This window comes from Phasianus colchicus, chromosome 24, assembly GCF_987193195.1.
Source record: "Phasianus colchicus chromosome 24, bPhaCol1.hap1.1, whole genome shotgun sequence".
Lineage (NCBI taxonomy): Eukaryota > Metazoa > Chordata > Aves > Galliformes > Phasianidae > Phasianus > Phasianus colchicus.
The window spans coordinates 3007335-3026756 of NC_143459.1; the positions used below are offsets into that span (position 1 = coordinate 3007335).

Here is a 19422-nt window from a genome sequence, read left to right on the forward strand (position 1 = left end):
GAAATTAAGTATTTCTCCTACACACAGCATATTTGCCCAGTGATTATAACTAGTCCCCGAGGTAGCCAAGCACAGCAGAATTTCAGTTTAATATGCACACCCACGCAGCCTTACTAAAAACCCAAGACACTCCCCCGGTCCTTCTCGGGAAAGGCTGAGCACTGCGGTGAGCATCTCCTATTTCAGCTTCACCACTTGCACAAACCACGACTGGGAATACTCTGTAATCCACTGTTCAAAAAAACAAAAAGGTGGGAAAATAAAGTTTCCCAAAGATTTCAAGGTATCCCCGACGGCCCAACAGTGAGAGGGGTTTGAGAACTCAGGAATGTCAGACAACACAGACACAGAGCAACCGGATCACGCTGCTGTGCCTTTATGAACACACCACCAGTAGTTGCTGCTTTATGCATTTGCTTTGTCTTGGATTTACAGAGTGAACTTTTAACTCCAAAGTGCTTTAATTCCCTCATTTGTTTGGGCAGGCAGCAGGGCTGTGCGTTCGCAGCACCTGTGAATGTCACACTGTAAAAATGACAAAGGCTCCATTTAAAACACAGAGCAATTCCCCACTATTTGCACAGCAGATGGTTTGCCCTCACCTCACACCCATAGCAAAACAGAGGCAATTTTCCCAACGGCACAAGCTGCAAACTGCAGCACCCAACCCGGGGTGTAAACACAGCAAGCTGCAATTTGCATTGCTTATTCTGCCCCAAACGTGAGGAGATCCACCCCTGCAGATCACAGCTTGCCTTGGCTGCTCCTGGGGCTTGCAGACGTGCAACTGCCCTCACAGCAACCACCAACTTCTGCAGTTGGTGCAAAAAGGGAAACAACCCCGCGAGGAAGTTCTCCTTTTGCTGCAGATGCCACCTCCTGCCTCACTCTCCCTTCCTTTTCCTCCAATTCATACATCCCACCCTTTAGGCACAGCTGTGGCTGCACTACAGCATCCATCAGCCATCTCCCGCCTCTACTTTCAGGCTGAGCAACCCTGCAGCCTCCTGCTCTTTCTTCCCCCAGCCCTCACTGCCCCTCAGCACCCCATGCCCTGAGCCCTCCGCTCCCACCCTCACACAGGACGGCTATGGCTCTCACTGAGCTTAGCGATGCCTTTCCCCATCCTTCAGTCCTTGGTCCAGTCTTGGCCCTGCTCTCGTTTTTGGACAGACCCAGGTTGAGAACCAGGCCCTGTTTCCTGCCCTCATCTTCCTCCACCTTTGGCACATACTGGCCCCTGGTCAGGTCCGGCCTAGCTCAGCTCTGCACCCAGACCCGGCCTAGCTCAGCTCCTGCACTCAGACTCAGACTCAGACTCAGCTCAGCTCCTGCACTCAGCTCTTGCACTCAGCCTCAGCCTCAGCCCCAGCCCCAGCTCAGTCCTTCCCGCACCCCTGCACTCACGCAGGCCCTGCCCTGCCCTGCCTTGCCTTGCCCTGCCCTGCCCTGCCCTCCCCTCCCCTCCCACTGCCCTCAGCCCCCAGCCCCATCCCGCCCCACTTCCGCTTCCGGTTCCCCTCCCCCACCCCAACCCCGCGCAATGCCTTCTGGGCCTCCCCCGCCCGTCTCGGTCTCGCGCGACCTCCCCGTCGCCCCGCGCGCGCCCCCGCGGCGGTTACATCACAGTAACGCGCCCCGCGTGACGTCAGCGTTCCTCTCCCTTTCCCCAACGCCCGCGGAGGGGAAAGGGCGGAGGGGAGGAGGCGGCGGCGGCTCCGCCCCGCCCCATTTCTAGAGCGACGTCCGCGCGAACCAATGAAAACCCGCATCGCTGTGAGCGATGCGGAAAGCAGCCAATGAGAGAGGCGGGACGGCCGGTGGGGGGGCGGAGCCAGAGGGCGGGTGGCCGCGGCGGTTTGGGCTGCGCCTGTCAGCGCGGCGGCGGGATGGCGGCGCTGTACGCCTGCACCAAGTGCCACCAGCGCTTCCCCTTCGAGGCGCTCAGCCAGGGCCAGCAGCTCTGCAAGGTCCGGGGGGCGGCCGGCAGCGGGGGGAGCGGCTGGGGCTGAGGGGAGGGGGAGGCCGGGGGGTGACGGAGTTAAAGGCTGGGGGGCCTCTGAGGGAAAGGCGTGTTTGGGGGAGGGGGGGGGTGAGGTAAAAGGGGATCCTGAGGTGAAATGGGGGTGGGAGGACTGAGGTGAGGGGGGGAGGTGTGAAGACTGTGAGGTAAGGACGTGGGAGGCCTCTGAGGTGAAGTCGGGGGGTACTGAAGGAAAAGGGGGGTCCTGAGGTAAAGCGGGTGTGATTTTTTGGTGGAGGGGGTTCTGGGAGGGAAATGGGGATGTCCTGAGGTGAACTGGGGGTCCTGAAGTGAATTAGGGGGTCCTGAGGTGAATTGGGGGGTCCTGAGGTGAATTGGGGGGTCCTGAGGTAAGGGGGGGGCCTTGAAGTGAAGGTGAGGGGGATCCTGAGGTGAATTGGGGGGTCCTGAGATAATAGGGGGGAGTCCTGAGATAAGGGGAGGGGGGAGCCTTGAGGTGAAAGTGAGGGGGACCCTGAGGTAAATTAGGGGGTCCTGAGGTGAATTGGGGGGTCCTGAGGTGAATTGGGGGGTCCTGAGGTAAGGGGGGGGCCTTGAAGTGAAGGTGAGGGGGATCCTGAGGTGAATTGGGGGGTCCTGAGATAATAGGGGGGAGTCCTGAGATAAGGGGAGGGGGGAGCCTTGAGGTGAAAGTGAGGGGGACCCTGAGGTAAATTGGGAATCCTGAGGTGAATTGGGGGGTCCTGAGGTAAAGGGGGGGCCCTTGAGGTGAAAGTGAGGGGGGTCCTGAGGTGAATTGGGGGGTCCCGAGGTTATATGGAGGCGGGGGGTCCTGAGGTGAAGGTGAGGGGGGTCCTGAGGTGAATTGCGGAGTCCTGAGGTAATGGGGGGGGGGTCCTGAGATAAGGGGGGGGAACCTTGAGGTGAAGGTGAGGGGGGCCCTGAGGTGAATTGGGAGTCTTGAGGTGAAGGTGGGGGGTCCTGAGGTGAATTGGGAGTGGTCCTGAGGTGCATTAGGGGGTCTTGAGGTAAGATGGGGGGTCCTTAGGTAAAGGGAGGGGGGGCCTTGAGGTGGAGGTAAGGGGGGCCTTGAAGTGAATTGGGAGTCCTGAGGCGAAGGGGGGGGGGGGATCCTGAGGTGAATTGGGGGGTCCTGAGGTAAGGTGAGGGGTCCTTAGGTAAAGGGAAGGGGGGCCCTGAAGTGCATTGGGAGTCCTGAGGCAAAGGGGGGGGAGGGTCCTGAGGTGAAGCAGGGGTGGGATCCTGAGGTGAACTGGGGGGGTACTGAGGATAGAGAGGCACCTCTGAGGGAGAGGAGGGGAGTCCCTGAGTTGAAGAGAGGTTCCTGAGGTAAATTGGGGTGGAGAGATCTGAGGTGAAGTGGGGGGTGGTTCAGGTGTAAAACTGGGAGGGTTCTAAGGGGACGTGGGGCATCCTGAGGTGAAGTGGGGGGTCTTGAGGTGAAGTGGGACAGTAATGAAGCAAAGAGGAGGTGCTGAGGTAAACTGGGAGTCTTAGGGGGTAATGGAGGTGCCTATGAGGGAAAGTGGGGAGTGCAGAGGTAATGGGGGGATCCTGAGGGAAAGTGGTTCTTGGTGTTAAGGTGGGAGGCCTGTGGGGGGTGGTTCTTGAGGAGAGTTGGGGGGTCTTGAGGGAAAGTGGGGAGGGGGTGGGGCAGCAGGGATGCTGTGTTTGAGTGAGGGCAGCTTGGAGGGGAGTTGGGGGCTTGGGGACGTTTAGAGAGCTGCTTGGGGGAAGGCCCTGGGTGTCTAGGGTGGCTGAAGTCTTAGACTGGGGGCTTTTTGGGACTCATCAAGAAGAAGTGTAGTTGGGGGGGCTTGGGGTGAATAGAAGGGGGTGGATGGGTGGGTGAGGGCTGTGGGGATGGGGTCCTGGGGGCATTTGGGGAAAGATAGGGGTAAGGGGGCAGTTGGGAGAGCCTGGGACTTAGGGGTGTGGTGTTGAGGGATTATGAGGGGCTGTTCCTTGGGGAGACTGGAAAGCACTGAAGGCTGTGTAGGAGTGGGGGGGCATTTGAGAGGGAGTCACAAAGCTGTTGGGAGGATGTTTTAGGCTTATTTGGGGGGGGGGGGAGGGGGAGGCTGGGAGCTGTGGGTCACTGCGGGCTCCTTGTGGCATCTCGGGACAGGTTTGAGACAAGTGGCCTTGGGAGTACTGAGTGGGCACTTGAGTCAGAAGGCCTGGGGACATCAGAAGGACTGCTTGAAAGGGTGGCTCATAGCAAGACTAGAGGCGTGGGGCAGCTGGGGGTTCCAAGGTGTTTGAGGGGAGTCTGGGGACATTTAGGAGCAGTTTTATGGTATCTTGAAGGGGGGAGATGAATCTTGGGAGGCAACCTGAGTTGTGAAGAATGAGATCAGGGATGAAATGGAGCACCCTAGGGTGGGTGACAGGAATGGGGCAATGCAGGCAGATGGAGGAAAACCTCCTGAGTGTGCCGGGGAGAGAAGAGAGCTGAGCTGGAGACACTCTGGGCACAGGAAGCTTTGGAGAGCAGGGAGGTGAATAACTGTGATAGGACTGCGTGTTCTGCACCGGAGGTGAGGCCAGCCGTGAGCCTTGTCTGTGGGCGTTGGGCACAAATAGCCCTTGTTACAAATCACGGTTTACTTCTGGGTCACCCGTGACACATGCCTTTCCTGTCACCCTTCCTCTGCTCTCAGCCCTTCTAAGAGCAGCCCTGACTGTACAGGGAGGAAACGTTTGGAGTTTGATGAGTGTGAGTGTGTGTGGTGGGGGTGGAGGTCAGCAGGAGACCTGGGGTCTGGGGAAACGACGTGTGGGAGAAGCACTGCACCTCACAGCATGCTGTATTGTTGCAGGAGTGCCGGATTGCACATCCCATTGTTAAATGCACTTACTGCAGGACTGAATTCCAGCAGGAAAGGTAAATGACTGATATGCTGGGCAGGCTGATGTTTTCCTTAGGACGGATGCACCTGGCAAACCGTGATGTTTCCACACCTTTGATGGCTGAGCCTGGTTGTTGTTGTGGGAGACCTTTGCCCTTAAATGTCTGCTGGGCGAGTCGGTGTGCCTGTGCAGTGTGCTTAGATTTACACCTATTGCTTGTTGTTTTGGTTTGGTCAGCACTCACCAGCATCTTCCAGTGGAGGATCTGGGGGAATCTTCCCATGAGTTTTCTCCTACCTGATTCTGGTATTTAAAAATTGTTTGGTATGCTTTCTGTAGCTGTGGTTCTACCTTGTGCGAGTTGTGTAGATTCAGAGGAAGGATAGGTGAACCCAGGAGCTGATGAGCATAACTTGTGCAGACATTTCATGGGGGTGTTCTTTCCTGTGTTTGTTGGACAAATATACCTCTGTGCCTGACCTGCCTTAACCTTGTAATCGAGCACAGACCTCCTCCAGAAGTGAGGCTGTCACCAGTGCTGAATCATGCCTGCTGCCAATTAGCCAGAGATCAGAAGCCTGCATTTGTCAGGACTAAAAACTGGTGTCATTTGGGGATGCCTTAATTAAAAGATACCTCCTAGTAATACCACTTTTTGCCAGGTTATCCTCAACCAGATAGGAATAGGAAATGCACTTTGATATCAGGGTCCATAGTGAAGATGAATGCAGTCTTGCCACTAGAGGCAGAGCCTGGGGGAGCCTGGGATCCTGATCACAGTGGTGTAGTTTTCTTTGGGGAGGTGTTAATGACATGGTCTGTCCTTCTTCACAGCAAAACCAACACAATATGCAAGAAGTGTGCTCAGAATGTGAAGCTCTATGGCACAGTAAGTGAGTGGGGCTCATTCTCAGCCTCTTTTTCCTTTCGTCTTTCTTGCCTTTATCCTGCTGAGTCCCAGAGCAGTTTATGGGCTGACTCTGTTGTAATAGCATGTTTGATCAATAATATGCAGGTCTCTCAAGCATGAGGCTTTTACCTTTTCTTTTAGTATGAAAAAGAGCAACTCCACATCGTTTTAGGTCAGGAAATGAACCATTCCATATCCAATTGAAACAAGAACACGGTCGTACAAACTGAGGTTGCTTACTGGAAGCAGTGATAAATCTGTTTTCCTGCTTGTGTGAAATCCGAAACAGAGACTTGGATTGTTTCTGTTTTGGTGATAATTATTTCTGAAGATTTCCTAACACTTGATCAAGGGTGAAGGTTTTGTGCCTAAATAAACTCAGCTAGAGACCAGGGGTCCAAACGTAGTTATGTCTCCTGGATCAGTGTTACAGTTAGCTGGGTATAGGGAAATAGATGTTTAGGAGTGCTGGGGGGAAGGGGAAAAAGCAGTGCAATAATGTCACTAGAAAGCACTGCTATATTAATCTTTCTTGTTTCTTTAAGCCAAAACCTTGCCAGTACTGCAACATCATTGCAGCGTTTATTGGCAACAAGTGTCAGCGTTGCACAAACTCAGAAAAGAAGTATGGACCTCCACACTCCTGTGAGCAGTGCAAGCAGCAGTGTGCTTTTGACAGGAAGGATGACAGAAAGAAGGTCAGTATCTCTGTTAAAGGAGGCTGAAAAGGTAAAGGGGCTGATTGCAATGGCTCTACCTTCCTTTCACAGATCTCTAGTGTTTCTGAAGGGGATGCCTCTTGAGTGTAAAATAGTTTTTGGAGTTGAATTTTGCTTTGGGAGCCGTATTTTGGAGCTGTTTAGCCTTTGTGCCCCTTTGCTCCTTTGCCAGATCTTCTGAGAAAGATCTCTTGAATTTGGCATGAGGGTAGGTGAGGGAGCAAAGGAGGTGGGGCCTCTCAGCAAAGTGTGAGGTGCCTACAGGGGGGAGGGATGGAAGCAGTACTGGTGCTGTAGCCTGAGGTGCTGGAAATGTGTTCCTTCCCAGCTGTCCCAGCTCCTGCACATCCTTTATTTAAATAACATAAGAGCTTCTTACTTGTGTATTTCTAAAGCCTGCTTTCTGCAGGCTATAAAGATCTATTGTTTCTTTGGAATCCTGTCCTCCTGCTGGTCCTCCTTGAGCAGAAACTGTGGCTCTTGTGCTCTCCAGTGACTGCCCTGTCATCTGCCATTCCTTGGCTTTCCTTTGACAGAAATCCCAGTGGAATTGGTCTGTCCTGATGATGTCCTGGGTGTTAAAAGACAATCTGTAAGCAAAGCTTGAAAGAGACTGAAGTTAGGATGAGTTAGCTGCTGTTAATGAGAGCATTGCACAGCCAAGTGGTTTTCTAAGCACTCAAGGGATCCTTTTTGAATTGCTGCTCATTTGTATGTCATCTTAAAGCCTGAAGGTGCTTCTTGTCTTCTCTGCTTTATTTGTGGGCAGGAAGCAAGACAAAAATGTCTCTTTCGTGCCCTCCAGGTGGACGGAAAGCTGCTCTGCTGGTTATGCACACTGTCCTACAAACGGGTCCTACAGAAGACCAAAGAGCAGTGCAAGCACCTGAGCAGCTCCTCCCGAGCCAGCCTGCAAGAGAAGGAACAGTACAGCAGGCTGAGCAGCGGCAGCCATTACAACAGGTAGCCTGCACAGGCTGTTCTTTTGTGTAGGGCTTTCCTCTGGGGTGAGCAAAGGGAATGCCAGGCTGCTCCACACACCTCCAAGTAACGTGGAGCAGCACCTTGGCCATCAGCAGCAGTTTGGCAGTTGGTTGTTGTTGGGGTGAATGTGGCTAAGTCAGGCCTCCTCCTTTACAAACACTTGTTGTGGTGCAGACTTGTGATCTGACGGTTCTTAGTGATTCAACTTACTGGACTTGTATGCAGTTAAAGCTAAGTTGGGTTTGTAAAATCTGATGATTGAAATACGGATTTTAAGCATGAGTTCCTATCTACTGATTGGACTGACACGTTGGTTTCTGTTTATTTTCAGTCTCCAGCTGCTCTTCAAGGAGTGAATTTTTTATTGTTCTTTCTTGCACGAAGAAATCTTGTTTTAATAGGCTGAAAGTGGGTGGGAATATGTATTTGCTCCTCTGTCTCTGACTTCAAGTCATCCAGGCTTTGACATACAATTTCCTTGTTTTTCTAGCCAGAAAACCTTATCCACCTCTTCTATTCAGAATGAAATCCCAAAGAAGAAAGCCAAGTTTGATGCCATATCTGCCAATGGTGACAGGTGAGCCTGTTATCTGGGGAAATTGGGGGTGGGTGGGTGGTCTTGCTTGTTAAGTTTTATGAGTTCTGTGTGAACAGTGGGAAACTTGATGCTTAGAGCAGGGATTTGGGGCTCTGGGACCTCAAGGGGCTGCTTTAGCAGCTTCCAGAATCCAACAGGACAGCGTTAGTGAGCACTTAGACAGCTTTGGAAAGGAAAATAATACCCAGTGCCTGTACCTGTTAGAACAGAAGCTGCTTGTTGGCTGAGCTCCCCAGCAGTTACAAAAACTGCAACCCGATCAACTGTATCCTCCCCGTGCAGCTGCAGGGGAAGGCTGGCTGTTGGCTGCACTGTACAGTTGAATTGTGTGGTTTTCGTGCTTTCTGGGCTCTCAGACCAACTGACAGGAGATAGCCTCAGAGGAGAGGATCAAAGCCCACCTCCTACTTCCCCTCCTGCCTTCTGGGGGTGGGGCAAGCAATCAGGCTCTGCTTGAAAGCAGCCAGTCCCATTCTGCTGTCACACTTTATGCTGTCTTTGCTGACTGCACGTGCAGCAGAATGGGAGGCACTAGCAAAAAAACAGGAAATTGAGATGGATTTTTTTTTTTTTAATGGTCTTGTACATGCATATTTTCATTCCTCCCTTTCCTCTCTGATTCTCAGCGTTCCTTCCTCTCCCGAGATGCTTTGCCCCCCTATCCAGAGTGCCCCGTCCACGTTGGCGCAGTGGGCTGCTTCCCAACAGAGTCTCGGTGCCCACCATTGTCCTGTTTCTCAAGGCACTGACATCCTGAAGTGAGATCACCTGTTGTTTTCTCCCCCTCTTGCCCTCCCTCCCTGGGAACTGTCTCACACATGGAACCTGTCCCTCTCGATGGATCTGCTTCCAAACAGCAGTGAGATGGGAGCGTGGTGCAGGCTTCTCAGTGCCCAGGGGTCTGTTAAACCGCTGGTAACTGGAGGTCTTTTCTTCACAGTCACACATTACATCTCTCCTGTAGACACTGTTGATATCTAGTCAATGTTTGTTAATATACAAAATGCTGTTATGTGAAATAGAATAATTTTAGAAGGCAGTGATTCCCACAGAGCAGTCAGCGAGACCGTTTATCACCTGAACAGAATTTTCAGTTAAAAGTTGGAAAAAAATCAGACTTAACTGTGGCTTAGGAGCTCCAGTTGAGCATGAAATGTTCAGAGAATTCATCTGACTGCTTTTAATGCTGGTGGAGCTGGAGGAGAGACTGGAGGCAGATCTGTGCAGCAAGGTGTAGCCCATCTGTACTGCTTTCCCTCTGGAGCCCTTTTATCCCCCTGCACCCCTCCTGAGGCTGCAGTCCGGGCTGTAGGACAGGACCAGGTGATTTCACCTGCTTGCTAAAGCCTGGGGTGAGACAAATCCACCTCTGGCTTGAAAATATCCAGGGAGCAAAAAGTTCTGTGTTCTGTCATCAGTTGCTCAGTCATTTGTTTGCAATCAGGAGCGTGCATTAGAAGAATCAAATGCCTTTATTTCTATTTGCTTGTGTCAGATGCTGTCAGCGTGGCTTCTGCCAAGGCTGTGCTCTTTGCCACAAACTTTTTTTGATGAATCCCAGTAACAAACTATGTGTAATTTTAGCAGCTCCTAAAGAGCTCCAGCATCGTGCTGTGGAAGATGCTGCAACTGCCTTAAATAGACCAGCGGCTGGATTTCTTGAGTGCAAAATAATGGTGCTTCACTGTGTTTGTGGAGCTGCAGAGGACGAAGCCCCCAGCAGCCCCCATCCCTGCACCACTTTCTGTGATGGTTTCCACCCCACAGCCCTCCTGGAGCTGCAGGCTGGGTATGGAGCTTGGAGCTGGCCTTGTTAACAGCACCTCTCCCTGCTGAGGTCGCTGCACCTTTCTTACAGTGTGTCTCAGCTTCTGGCTCCAGCCAAACTTGTGCAGCCTTCAGCCAGGCAAAATTTGGGCATGCCTGGACTCTTTCCTATGGTAATGCCCTCAGCGAGGTCCAGCTTACCCAAAATTGTTGCTTCTTCGTGGATGCAATGGGAATTTCTGTTCTGTGTCCTACTGAACTGCCTCTGAGCTCTGTGCATTTGCGTTCTCATGTTGCTGAGCAGAGGATGCTCTCAGTGCCTGCATTCAAGGGGGCTGAGCATTTTTCAGCAGTCGTTTAATGGGCAGCTTTGTGTGATTCTGGGTGGGCTCTGAGAGGAGTCAGCAGCAGCACTGCCTCACACAGAGCAATATTTCCCCAGCAGCAGCTCTGGGTGCAGCTCCCAGCAGATCCTGCCTTACAAACCTCACTGTTCTGCCCATCCCCATACATGCACAATCACCCTGGCTTCACCTCAGCCCCTCGTCCCCTGAATGGACTTTTGAGAACTGAGTGTATTTTTGTCACAGGTGATATTTGGATGCTGCTTTGGTCAGCTCACATTGTGCCCCTTGAATAGCAGAACCTTTAAGCTTGGCATTTATTTTGCCTAATTTCATTCATTTAACAGGTGCTGAGTGTAAGGCAGCCAGTTTGCATTCTGTTCCACTCAATGGAAAGAGGCAGGTGCTGTTGGAAGGGCTCCATTTTTAACTCCATCTCCAACGGAAGCAATGGGAGCTCATCAATTTGCTTTAATTAGAGGCATGAATTTTAGGCTGCTCACACGTGGAGAGCACACATCCCTCTGACCTCTCCCAAAGGGCTGCAGCCCTGGTGATGGAGTTTAGCTATAGAGAGAACATGTTTGGGGTCTGTTAGTTGATGTAATTTTTAATCTGATAGTTAAAAGAGGGGAGAGATGTGCCTTTGGCGTTTTTCCTCCTGCTCTGCAGGAGGCTGGTGGCCTTTCTGTCCCTTCTCTCCACTGGGTGGCAGGGCCACTCTCACTCCATGGCTGCTGCAATGGAAGCTGCCCGGGAATGAACTGTTCCTGCCTGAGCTGCTCAGGGAAACGTGAGCATCTCCCAGCACTCTGCGTCACCCCAGGGCATGGCAGCAGGGAAGCTTGCCTGGGCAAGGGATTGGTGCAAGCCAGAGTTTGTTTTGGGCCAGAAGAATTCAGTGAGGAAGAGTTGATGGCAGCCTCTAGTTTTTGGTTTTTTTTGTCTTTCCCTCCTTTTTCTTCTCCCTTTGCACTGAGTGGGACATAAAAGCTACTGTTAGAAAGGCACTGGAAAACCCACATCATATCGCAGAGCTCTGCTTTCAGGGAGCTGCACTCAGGTGTGGTTTCAAAACAGAGGTGCAGTCTGCACGTATGGACATCTGCACTCAAGAGCTGCAGTGTGACAAGCCAATAGCAAACCCAGAGACCTGCAACATCCTCATGGAGCAGACTCTGCTGCCAGCATGCTGCAGCCTTGCAAAGCAAGCTGTCCTCTGCAGACATCTCTCCCCAGCTCTGGCTTTCTCTTTGCCAAGCTTTCTCTCAGTGCTGCAGGTCTGACCTGTGGCTTTCAGGTGGGTGAAGCTGCTGCCTGTGCTTAGTTCCCCTCTGTAAACCCCCAGCACAGTGGTGGAAAGAGGTTTTCTGCTACATTCTTGCTTTCCAATCCAATCAGCATAGGCTACGCTTTTAATTAGAAAATGGATTATTTCCAGGCTCTGTGTGTAGCTGGGAACTGGGAGCCTGGAGGTGCTTGAGAGGCAGCACTGGGGGAGCTGTGTTTGCCTTCAGACCTGCAGTGCCTTCCTCCAGGTGCTGCAGCTCCCAGTCTTAGTGCTGAACGTGAGCTTCAGGACGTGTGTTGATCTGCTCTGGAGGTTTTCAGAAAATGGCAGCATTCAGGTATCCGGGGCTGCTTACAGCAGTGGTACTGTCTGATAACGGGCAGACCTGAAGTCACCTTTTAGGTGGAACTTTGTTGTCGCTTTTATTACTGTTACATTTTTATACACAGCAATTTCAAGTGTGTGGGGCTGGGAGCGTGCTGCCCTTTTAGCACCACGAGATAAAAATCAGGCTTACCATTACAGCGGTGGGGAACAAAAGGCAGCCAAAGATCAGGTGAGCTCTCTGGACCTGTGGCTGCAGCTTATCATATCTTATGATCTGAAATGCAGCTGTAGCGCGATGCTGTGGATGGCTGCCCTGATTGCTGGGTGTCTGACAGGGAGATGTGTGGATTACCTTTGCAGGATGATTTACATCCAGATGGCTTTTCAGCTGTTGCTTTGGTTTAGCCTAGGCTGTTTCTGAGCAGGTCCTCAGCTATTTCTGTCTTCCTGGAGAGAGTCCTTTCTGCTCTGCAGTGGTAACAAAGCTTCTTCCTACATTGCTGTATCATGGAGGAATCAAAATACAAAAGTCCAGTGTGTCTTTCTCCCCTTCTCCTTGCTGAGGACAGCACTGACTTTAATCTAGGTGTCTGTTTTGGCTTTGTTTGTTTAACTTGGAGGTTGTTTGTTTCTCTTTCTTGTTCCCTCCTTGCCAACATGTTTGTTTACATTGAGTGAGAAGTTTTGCTGGACATCCAAGGGCTGCCTGTGAGCAAAGAGAGTTCCAGAGTGGTTACGTAAAGTTTCATGAGCTCTCTGATTGCTGTCCTCAGCTCTTTGGTTTGAAAATAGATCATTACCATTTGATTGCTGCAGATGCCAACTGATGTGTACCCGTAGCAGCCCTGTGTCCCCGCTGATTGTGCAAGAATACAACTCAGTTTATCACACTGTTGCTCATTTTTGTTGTGCTTCCCGAATTCCCTGTGGCATTCAGGGCAGGTGTGCAGGTAACACTCCAGACCATGGTTGCAGGGCACAATACGTGTCCTGGAGCAATTCCCTTTCTTCTTTGAGTGCCGTCTGTGGGAATTCCTGTGCCTCAGTGAAGAGAAGGGGTTGTGATGAGAGCCATTCCCTGTTTTTGCTGCAGTTTTTCCCCGGACCTCGCCCTGGACTCTCCTGGCACTGACCACTTTGTTATCATTGCCCAGCTGAAGGAGGAGGTGGCTACTTTAAAGAAGATGCTGCACCAGAAAGATCAGATGATTTTGGAGAAGGAGAAGAAGGTACAGCCCTTGGCTTGCTTCCCCCACCCCCAGCATGCTGACAGCTGGCATGTTCACACAGATCACACTCAAACCAAGTCTAGCTTTTCATACCTTAGCCAGCAGAAGCCTTTCTGGCTGCTTCCAGGCTGCCTCCTTTCCAAAGCTGAAGAGGCTTTTGGGACCCACCTGGGGGAAACTCATTTCATAAAGGGTCATTTTCCAGCCACTCTCTCTCTCTCATCCCTCCACGTGGGGGCAAGACCCAGAGAAAACCTACAGCTCTGCACAGAACAAGAGCAGCACCCAGGGTGTTTCTGCTGCTCTGTGCAGCTCTGAGATGCAATGTTGGTCCTGTTGCTCTCCCCCTACTATATCAGTGTGTTTCCAAACTCATCTGGTCTCAACTTCTAGAGGCACTTTTCTGTGGCAGAGTGGGTGTGGGGTGAGAGCAGCCACTTCTTCCATCTCATGCACTCTTTGTTGGTGTGTCTGCAGATCACGGAGCTGAAGGCTGACTTGCAGTACCAGGAGTCACAGATGAGAGCAAAGATGAACCAAATGGAGAAGACTCACAAGGAGGTCATGGAGCAGTTACAGGTGACAGCATTTTTGTTTTAATTTGCTGAGCTGTGCTGCACCCAGGAGTGACTGAGGACACTCCTATGGGAACAAGCCATGAACCTTTGCACACGCAGCTCTGCTAATGCTTCTCAGCCCTGTCCTCCAGTCTCTGCTCTGCCTGGCAAGCCATCCCCCAGCTCTGCACCAGGCTGCAGTGCCTTGTACCCCCTACTTACATCCTTCACTGCATTGTAAAGCGCTGTGTTGTGTCCCCTAGGGGCTAGATGGGAACTGTCAAACTCCTTTGACTTATTGCCAAAATCAGGTTTAAACCTGTTCCTCCAGACTGTAGAACCTTTGTCAGCTCCTCATACCACGTAGCTCTCAGTGTGATTTATGTGACCAGTAACCAAAGGGAACAAAGATCGAGAAACAACTGGCAGTTTCTTCAGTGCTGTATCTGTAGTCCAAATAAAGAAGTCCCTGAGCTGGAGGGAACAGGGAGAGCAGGATTCTTGTCACGGCCATGGAAACACTAGCCAGACTATCAGCATGAATACACTGCGAGGCACTGAAGAGATGGGGTCAAAGGGGAGCTGGTTACAGGGAAGAAGTCAGACTTAGAAATGAACTTTGCACCCCTTTAATTACCCCGGGGTTTATAATGATCTAAAGCCCTAGCAATGAGAGGTGGGAGGGGATGAGACAAAAGACTTATGCTCCTGCTGCCCCTCCTCCGTCAGCACACACCCAAGTTAATGATTAGAGAAGATGACTGGTTTTGGAGGCTACAGTTTTTGTCAGAAAGCAGGTGTCCATCACACTGCACACTGTGAAGCCTGTCTGAAAGCTGGGATGTCTGCAAGGTGTGCAGGGGGCTGGGTGTGCTACCCAGGGCAGCACGGTTGGGTTGTAATTCAGGGACTGATGGCAGCCAAAGCCTTGGGTCTGTGTTCTGTTTCCATGATCCTGCACTGCCTGCTTCAGCCTTGAGCTGCTCCTATCTCAGATCTTTGGGTGGCCTGCAAAGGGTGACTTGCTGTTCTGAACAGACACTTCTCCACTAGCACAAACCTCCACGTTCTGATTGCCTCCCCAACTGGGAGATGACCTCCATCCATGCTGCAGTTTCCCAAGACAGGGCAGGCTGGTCACTCTGTGTATGTGAGGAGTACATCCTGATTGCTGCAGTTAGAAGAGCATATCTGTCTTGAAAGCTGTCAGACACCTTCCAACAGCTTTAAACTTGCTCAGTTCTGAACAGAAAGAGGAAGCATCAGATCCACAAGTGGATTTGCCACCCTGCTCTGCTGAGTGTCTGTCCCCATGGTGCTGTCCTGTCCTTAGCTCAGTGGGACTGCCCTGACCTCCTCCTTTCTGCTGTCTGAATGCTGCTACTTCAGCTGCTATTGACTGAGGCTCTGGAAACTTTCCTCACTGATTCCAAAATAAAAGTTCGAATCATCTTGGTGTGCTGTAGGTGCCTCAAAGTGTTCATATCATTCACTTTTTGAATGTGCTCCTGGTTTATTCTGTCCTGGTTTATTTTTCATGGGGGGGAAGCAGGGGGACTGTGTTCTCCAGTATGTAGGAGGCAAAAGAAGCTGCTTTACCACACGCAGCACTAGAGCTGAGGGTTTAATTGCTCTAATAACGTTTGCACGTCCAATCATTCACTGCATACCAGTGCAGAGGGGCTGTATCTGGTTTTGCATGGGTTCTCCCTTTATCCTGCTGAAATAGCATAAATTACTGTATAGGCTGCAGGTGAGTGAGCTCAGAAGTTTGGTCAAAGAGGCTGAAGAGCCTTGCTTCTAAGTTGCCATCGTTTTTAATTTGTTTCAGATGAGGCAGGGTCGTGTTTTGGTTGTCTGATGTGCACAGAAGGTTCTTGTGGGCATGCAGTCAGTGCAGTGCTGAATCCTGGTAAAACATTGGCAGCATCTGAGGGTGAAATAAGGGAGAGCAGAGTGAGCTCTTCCTCCCTGCCCTCTGGATGTGTGTGTGAGATAGGAGACATTTGCCTCTGACTTGCTGAAACAAGAGTCGAGATGGGAGCTTGAGTCACTAGGAACTTTTCTCCACCACTTCTTGTGCTGCCAAAGCGCAGTGGCTGATGGAAAGGGAAGGGAAGGAAGGAAAGCCAGCCCTGCTGACCTTGCTGAGTGTCCTTGGCTGGCTCGGTGCGTTTGGCACATTTCTCTGTGGAAGCTGTTAAGGTCCAGCCCACGTCTCAGTTACAGCGGGGGGATGTGAGGGGGAGGGGGTGGGAAGAGCCCTTTCTAAGTGGTAGCAGTGAGGTTCTTGACGTGTGCTGTGGTGCCACACAGCAACACCTCGCTCCTTCCTCCTCTGCCAGCAGTTCTGTCCAGGCACTGCGTGGACCCTGAGAACTGATGGTGATCCCTTCGATTAAATACCCATTTTCACTGTGTTTTCAGGCCAAGAACAGAGAACTCCTGAAGCAAGCAGCTGCCCTATCCAAGGGCAAAAAACCTGAGAAGTCGGGAGCAATAACCTCCCCTTAAAACCAAACCCCCAGTGTGGGAGCTTTCCCCAGCATTAGCCAAGGAGTCTAGGAGGCCTGCCTGATCGCTGGAAGCCAAAACCTCAGTGTTGTCACTATCCCACTGCTGTGGACTCGATGGAAACGCCTGGGGTGTGTTGCCTTTCGACAGCATGCTTGAGTGTGTCTGGTCTCTGAATTCTGTTCTGTATCATGGCGATCCATGGGGAGAGGTCCCAGCACCCCAAATCCCCCCGAAGTACTGCTGACTGGAAGAACTGACCAGTTACTACCACTGCCAACTCTTTGTAATAGCAAACAGGAACCTGCTGCATTACAGACTGCTTGCTGGTTTCAGACCTGCTGCTGTGAGGCAATAGCCATGGCCAGTTGTTCTGCAGATGAGACAGGAGCTGTGTGGTGGGAGCTTGATTTCTCTGAACTGTTCCCTCTTGGAAAGGAAGCCGATACATCACCAGCCCAACAGCTGTTATGGAAGGTTGTGCCACTGCTGAGAACGGTTCGTCCATCCTTTTGAGAATGCTTCCAAGATGGGGGCTGTGTATTTATCTTGGAGGGTTGGGGGGTTTTTTTTGGTGTTTTTTCTTTATTTTTTTCCCCCCTCTTTTATTTTTCCGACGTCAGCTTGACAAACTTGACTGCTTGGTTTTGGTTTTGGTTACGATAGCTTTTGGGTTATGAGCCAGAGGGTAACAGTACCTCCCCAGACCCACTTCATCCCCCAGCACCCCGGTCACTTCGTGGCCTCTGGGGCTTGATGTGATCGAGCATTTACTCCATCTCTTTACATGAGGACAGTTCAAGGCTTGGCTGTTTCCTGCACTCCTTCAGACCCCGCACTGAGTTCACCCTCCCCCCCCCTTTCCCCTGCCCCTCTGCTCCCTTCCAGATGCAGAAGCAGGGGCCAGCTTGGCTCTAGGAAAGTGCTTACTGAGGCAGCATCCCAAGCCAGGAAGCATTTCTTGGGGCTCTCCAGGGACGTTTCTCACTGCCAACCCAAAGCCAGCAGAATAAAAGGGCTACGAAAGCTCCCTGTGCTTCTCAGAAACAGGATGAGCGGAGCCCACAGCCCCTTCTGCTGAGCCTGGTGGGGGTGGGTGCTCCCCAGGCACCTCAGGGGGGGGCACAGAAGCACTTGGCAATGGGAGGAACCAGCAGTTTGCTCCATGGCATCCCAGCCCCATGCAGGGCATGAAGAAACAGCTCAGGGCTCGGAGCCCCTCGGGGCAGAGGAGGAGGGGGAGACCCCTTAGTGTGGAGCAGCACTGAGGGTAGGTAGTGAAAAGGAGAAGCTGCCCTCCGAGGCAGGGCTGCTTGCTCTGCTGGGCTTTTTATTCAGCTTTTAACTAGATTTTGTGATAGGGTGTTTTTTTTTGTTGTTGTTGTTTTTTTTTCCTGCTTTTTGTTGTTATTAAAGATGACTTTACTTAAAGGCACTTTTTGATGATGTTGGCTTCCGGCATGGAAGGAGCACACGCTGCAGCATCAGACACTGCCACATCTTTTGTTTTTTGTTCTCTTTTTCTTTTCCAAGAGATTTCTGATGTGAGGGAAAGGGAAGAAAAAAAAAAAAAAAAAAGGGTTGTTATGCTTTGCCAGAGTGCAACAGCTGGAAAATCCTCATCTAATTTTATACTTCACATGTTTTTAGAAAATGAGGTGCATGGGTGGGATTTTTTTTAAACGGGGGCTCTGCTTTTTTTCCTGCTTCCCTCCCCAATCAGACCCACGGGGGGGTGGGGGGGAGAGGGAGGCCCTGTGTACACTATTGAGGTTTTCTGTTGTTTTGTTTTTTTTTTAATGGTGACAAAAAAAAAAAAAAAGTTGAGTAGCGGCTGATTTGTAGTAACAACATCGTTTTCTTTGTATGTTTGTAATAACGGAGATTTTAAAAAAGGGATGCTTTGATTTGTACCAAACTCTGACAAATGTTAAAGCGTTTTCCAAAATGCTCAGCTGTGTGTCTGATGCTTTCTCTGATGCTTTCTCTTTGCCTTAAAGCAAAGCACCGAGGTCGGGCGCTGCTCCATCCCCTGCAGGTTGAGGTTCAGCCCCACGCCTCGAGGCTTTGGGTGCCTGGGAAGGAGATGCTGCTCTCCATTGTTTGCTCCTCTCCTACTTTTGTTTCTATCTTTAAATCCCAATCAGGGCTGTTGCTAGGATCCGCGTTACTTGGTTACGTCCCGCTTCCCAGGACCAACCTGCTGCTATCAGACCACATCTCTGCTTCATTCCCCAACCACACCGACAGAGACAGAGCACAGGCACAATATCTTCTCCATAGGAAACCGAGAGGAGAAGGGTTTGTGGTTCTTTTAAGGTACAGATGTGAATTGCCCAAGGAGGCTGTGGATGCCCCATCCCTGCAGGCATTCAAGGCCAGGTTGGATGTGGCTCTGGGCAGCCTGGGCTGCTGGTTGGCGACCTGCACACAGCAGGGGGTTGGAACTGGATGATATTTTGATCCTTTTCAACCCAGGCCATTCTGTGATTCTATGTGAGAGTGCTGCTCCTGAGGCCTTGCCCTTCTCTCAGCCACACGTGGGGCTGTTCTGAGAGGAAAACAGGTCTCTTTCTGTTCAGCAGTGTCCAGTAGAAATGCAATAGCCAAAGGTGATTCCAACCTGGAAGTGCCCCCACCTGCTCCTACCCCTATGGGTGTAACGAGGCTCGTGGCAGGGTTGGATACAAGCTCTCTTCTCCTCTCTCTGGGGAAGGCTTGAGCTGTTTCCATGGCCGTTTTCCCATTTCCTCAGGGTTTTCTCTCCAGCTTTGGAGGATGTGAGCTCGCAGAGCAATCTGGGCTCGTTTCCATACCAGGCAGCACCACAGAAGTGTGCCAGTAGGGCTTCACCTTATCTCTGCTGAGCGCAGCGCAAACCCGGCCGTATCCTTGAGCCTGCCCACTTAGCCCCGTTTATAGCAGGCAGGGAGGCAGATAAGATTTGATTTACCCAAGGCTCAGCACTTGCAGCCTCCGTGCCCCCAGCTCTGCACCTCCAGCAGAGGGTTTCAAAGGGGCAATGTGTGCAATGCCCAGCAATGCCTGGCTGAGCAACGAGTGGCTCCTGCCTTTATCTATCTGCCAGCACGCGTTTCCTCCTCGCTGCAGCTCATCCACTCCTTCTGAAGCACTTTGAATGCTTGCAGAAGGGCATCTGTGCACGTATATTTATTATTTGGGGCTGTGATAGCTCCATTTCTATTTCAAAGCCTCAGGAAAAAGGGGGTTTTGACAGCGGCTGAATGCACTTGAAAGGGGTATTACATACTGATCCCTGCCAATGAAACTGGGGGCAAAAATGAGACTTCTGGAGCAGTGCTG

At 51.4% G+C, this 19422-nt stretch overlaps 1 protein-coding gene across 5 annotated transcripts; it reads left to right on the forward strand.

Moving 5' to 3' along the window:
* The first annotated feature begins 1657 nt into the window (after positions 1-1657).
* On the forward strand, positions 1658-18048 carry FAM76A (family with sequence similarity 76 member A). Of its 5 annotated transcripts, none has more exons than XM_090123879.1 (10): positions 1658-1970; positions 4828-4892; positions 5693-5747; positions 6314-6466; positions 7257-7450; positions 7962-8048; positions 8696-8827; positions 12892-13027; positions 13505-13606; positions 14825-15036. In XM_090123879.1, exons 1-10 carry the CDS (start codon positions 1800-1802, stop codon positions 14828-14830), a joined length of 1101 nt encoding a protein of 366 aa, XP_089980005.1. In that variant the 5' UTR covers positions 1658-1799; the 3' UTR covers positions 14831-15036. The 5 variants fall into 5 exon arrangements, with proteins under 5 accessions (XP_089980005.1, XP_089980008.1, XP_089980004.1 ...); XM_090123882.1 differs by lacking the exon at positions 14825-15036 and adding an exon at positions 16012-18048 and having other exon boundaries at positions 1666-1970; XM_090123878.1 differs by lacking the exon at positions 14825-15036 and adding an exon at positions 16012-18048 and having other exon boundaries at positions 1666-1970; positions 7293-7450.
* The last annotated feature ends 1374 nt before the right edge of the window (positions 18049-19422 follow it).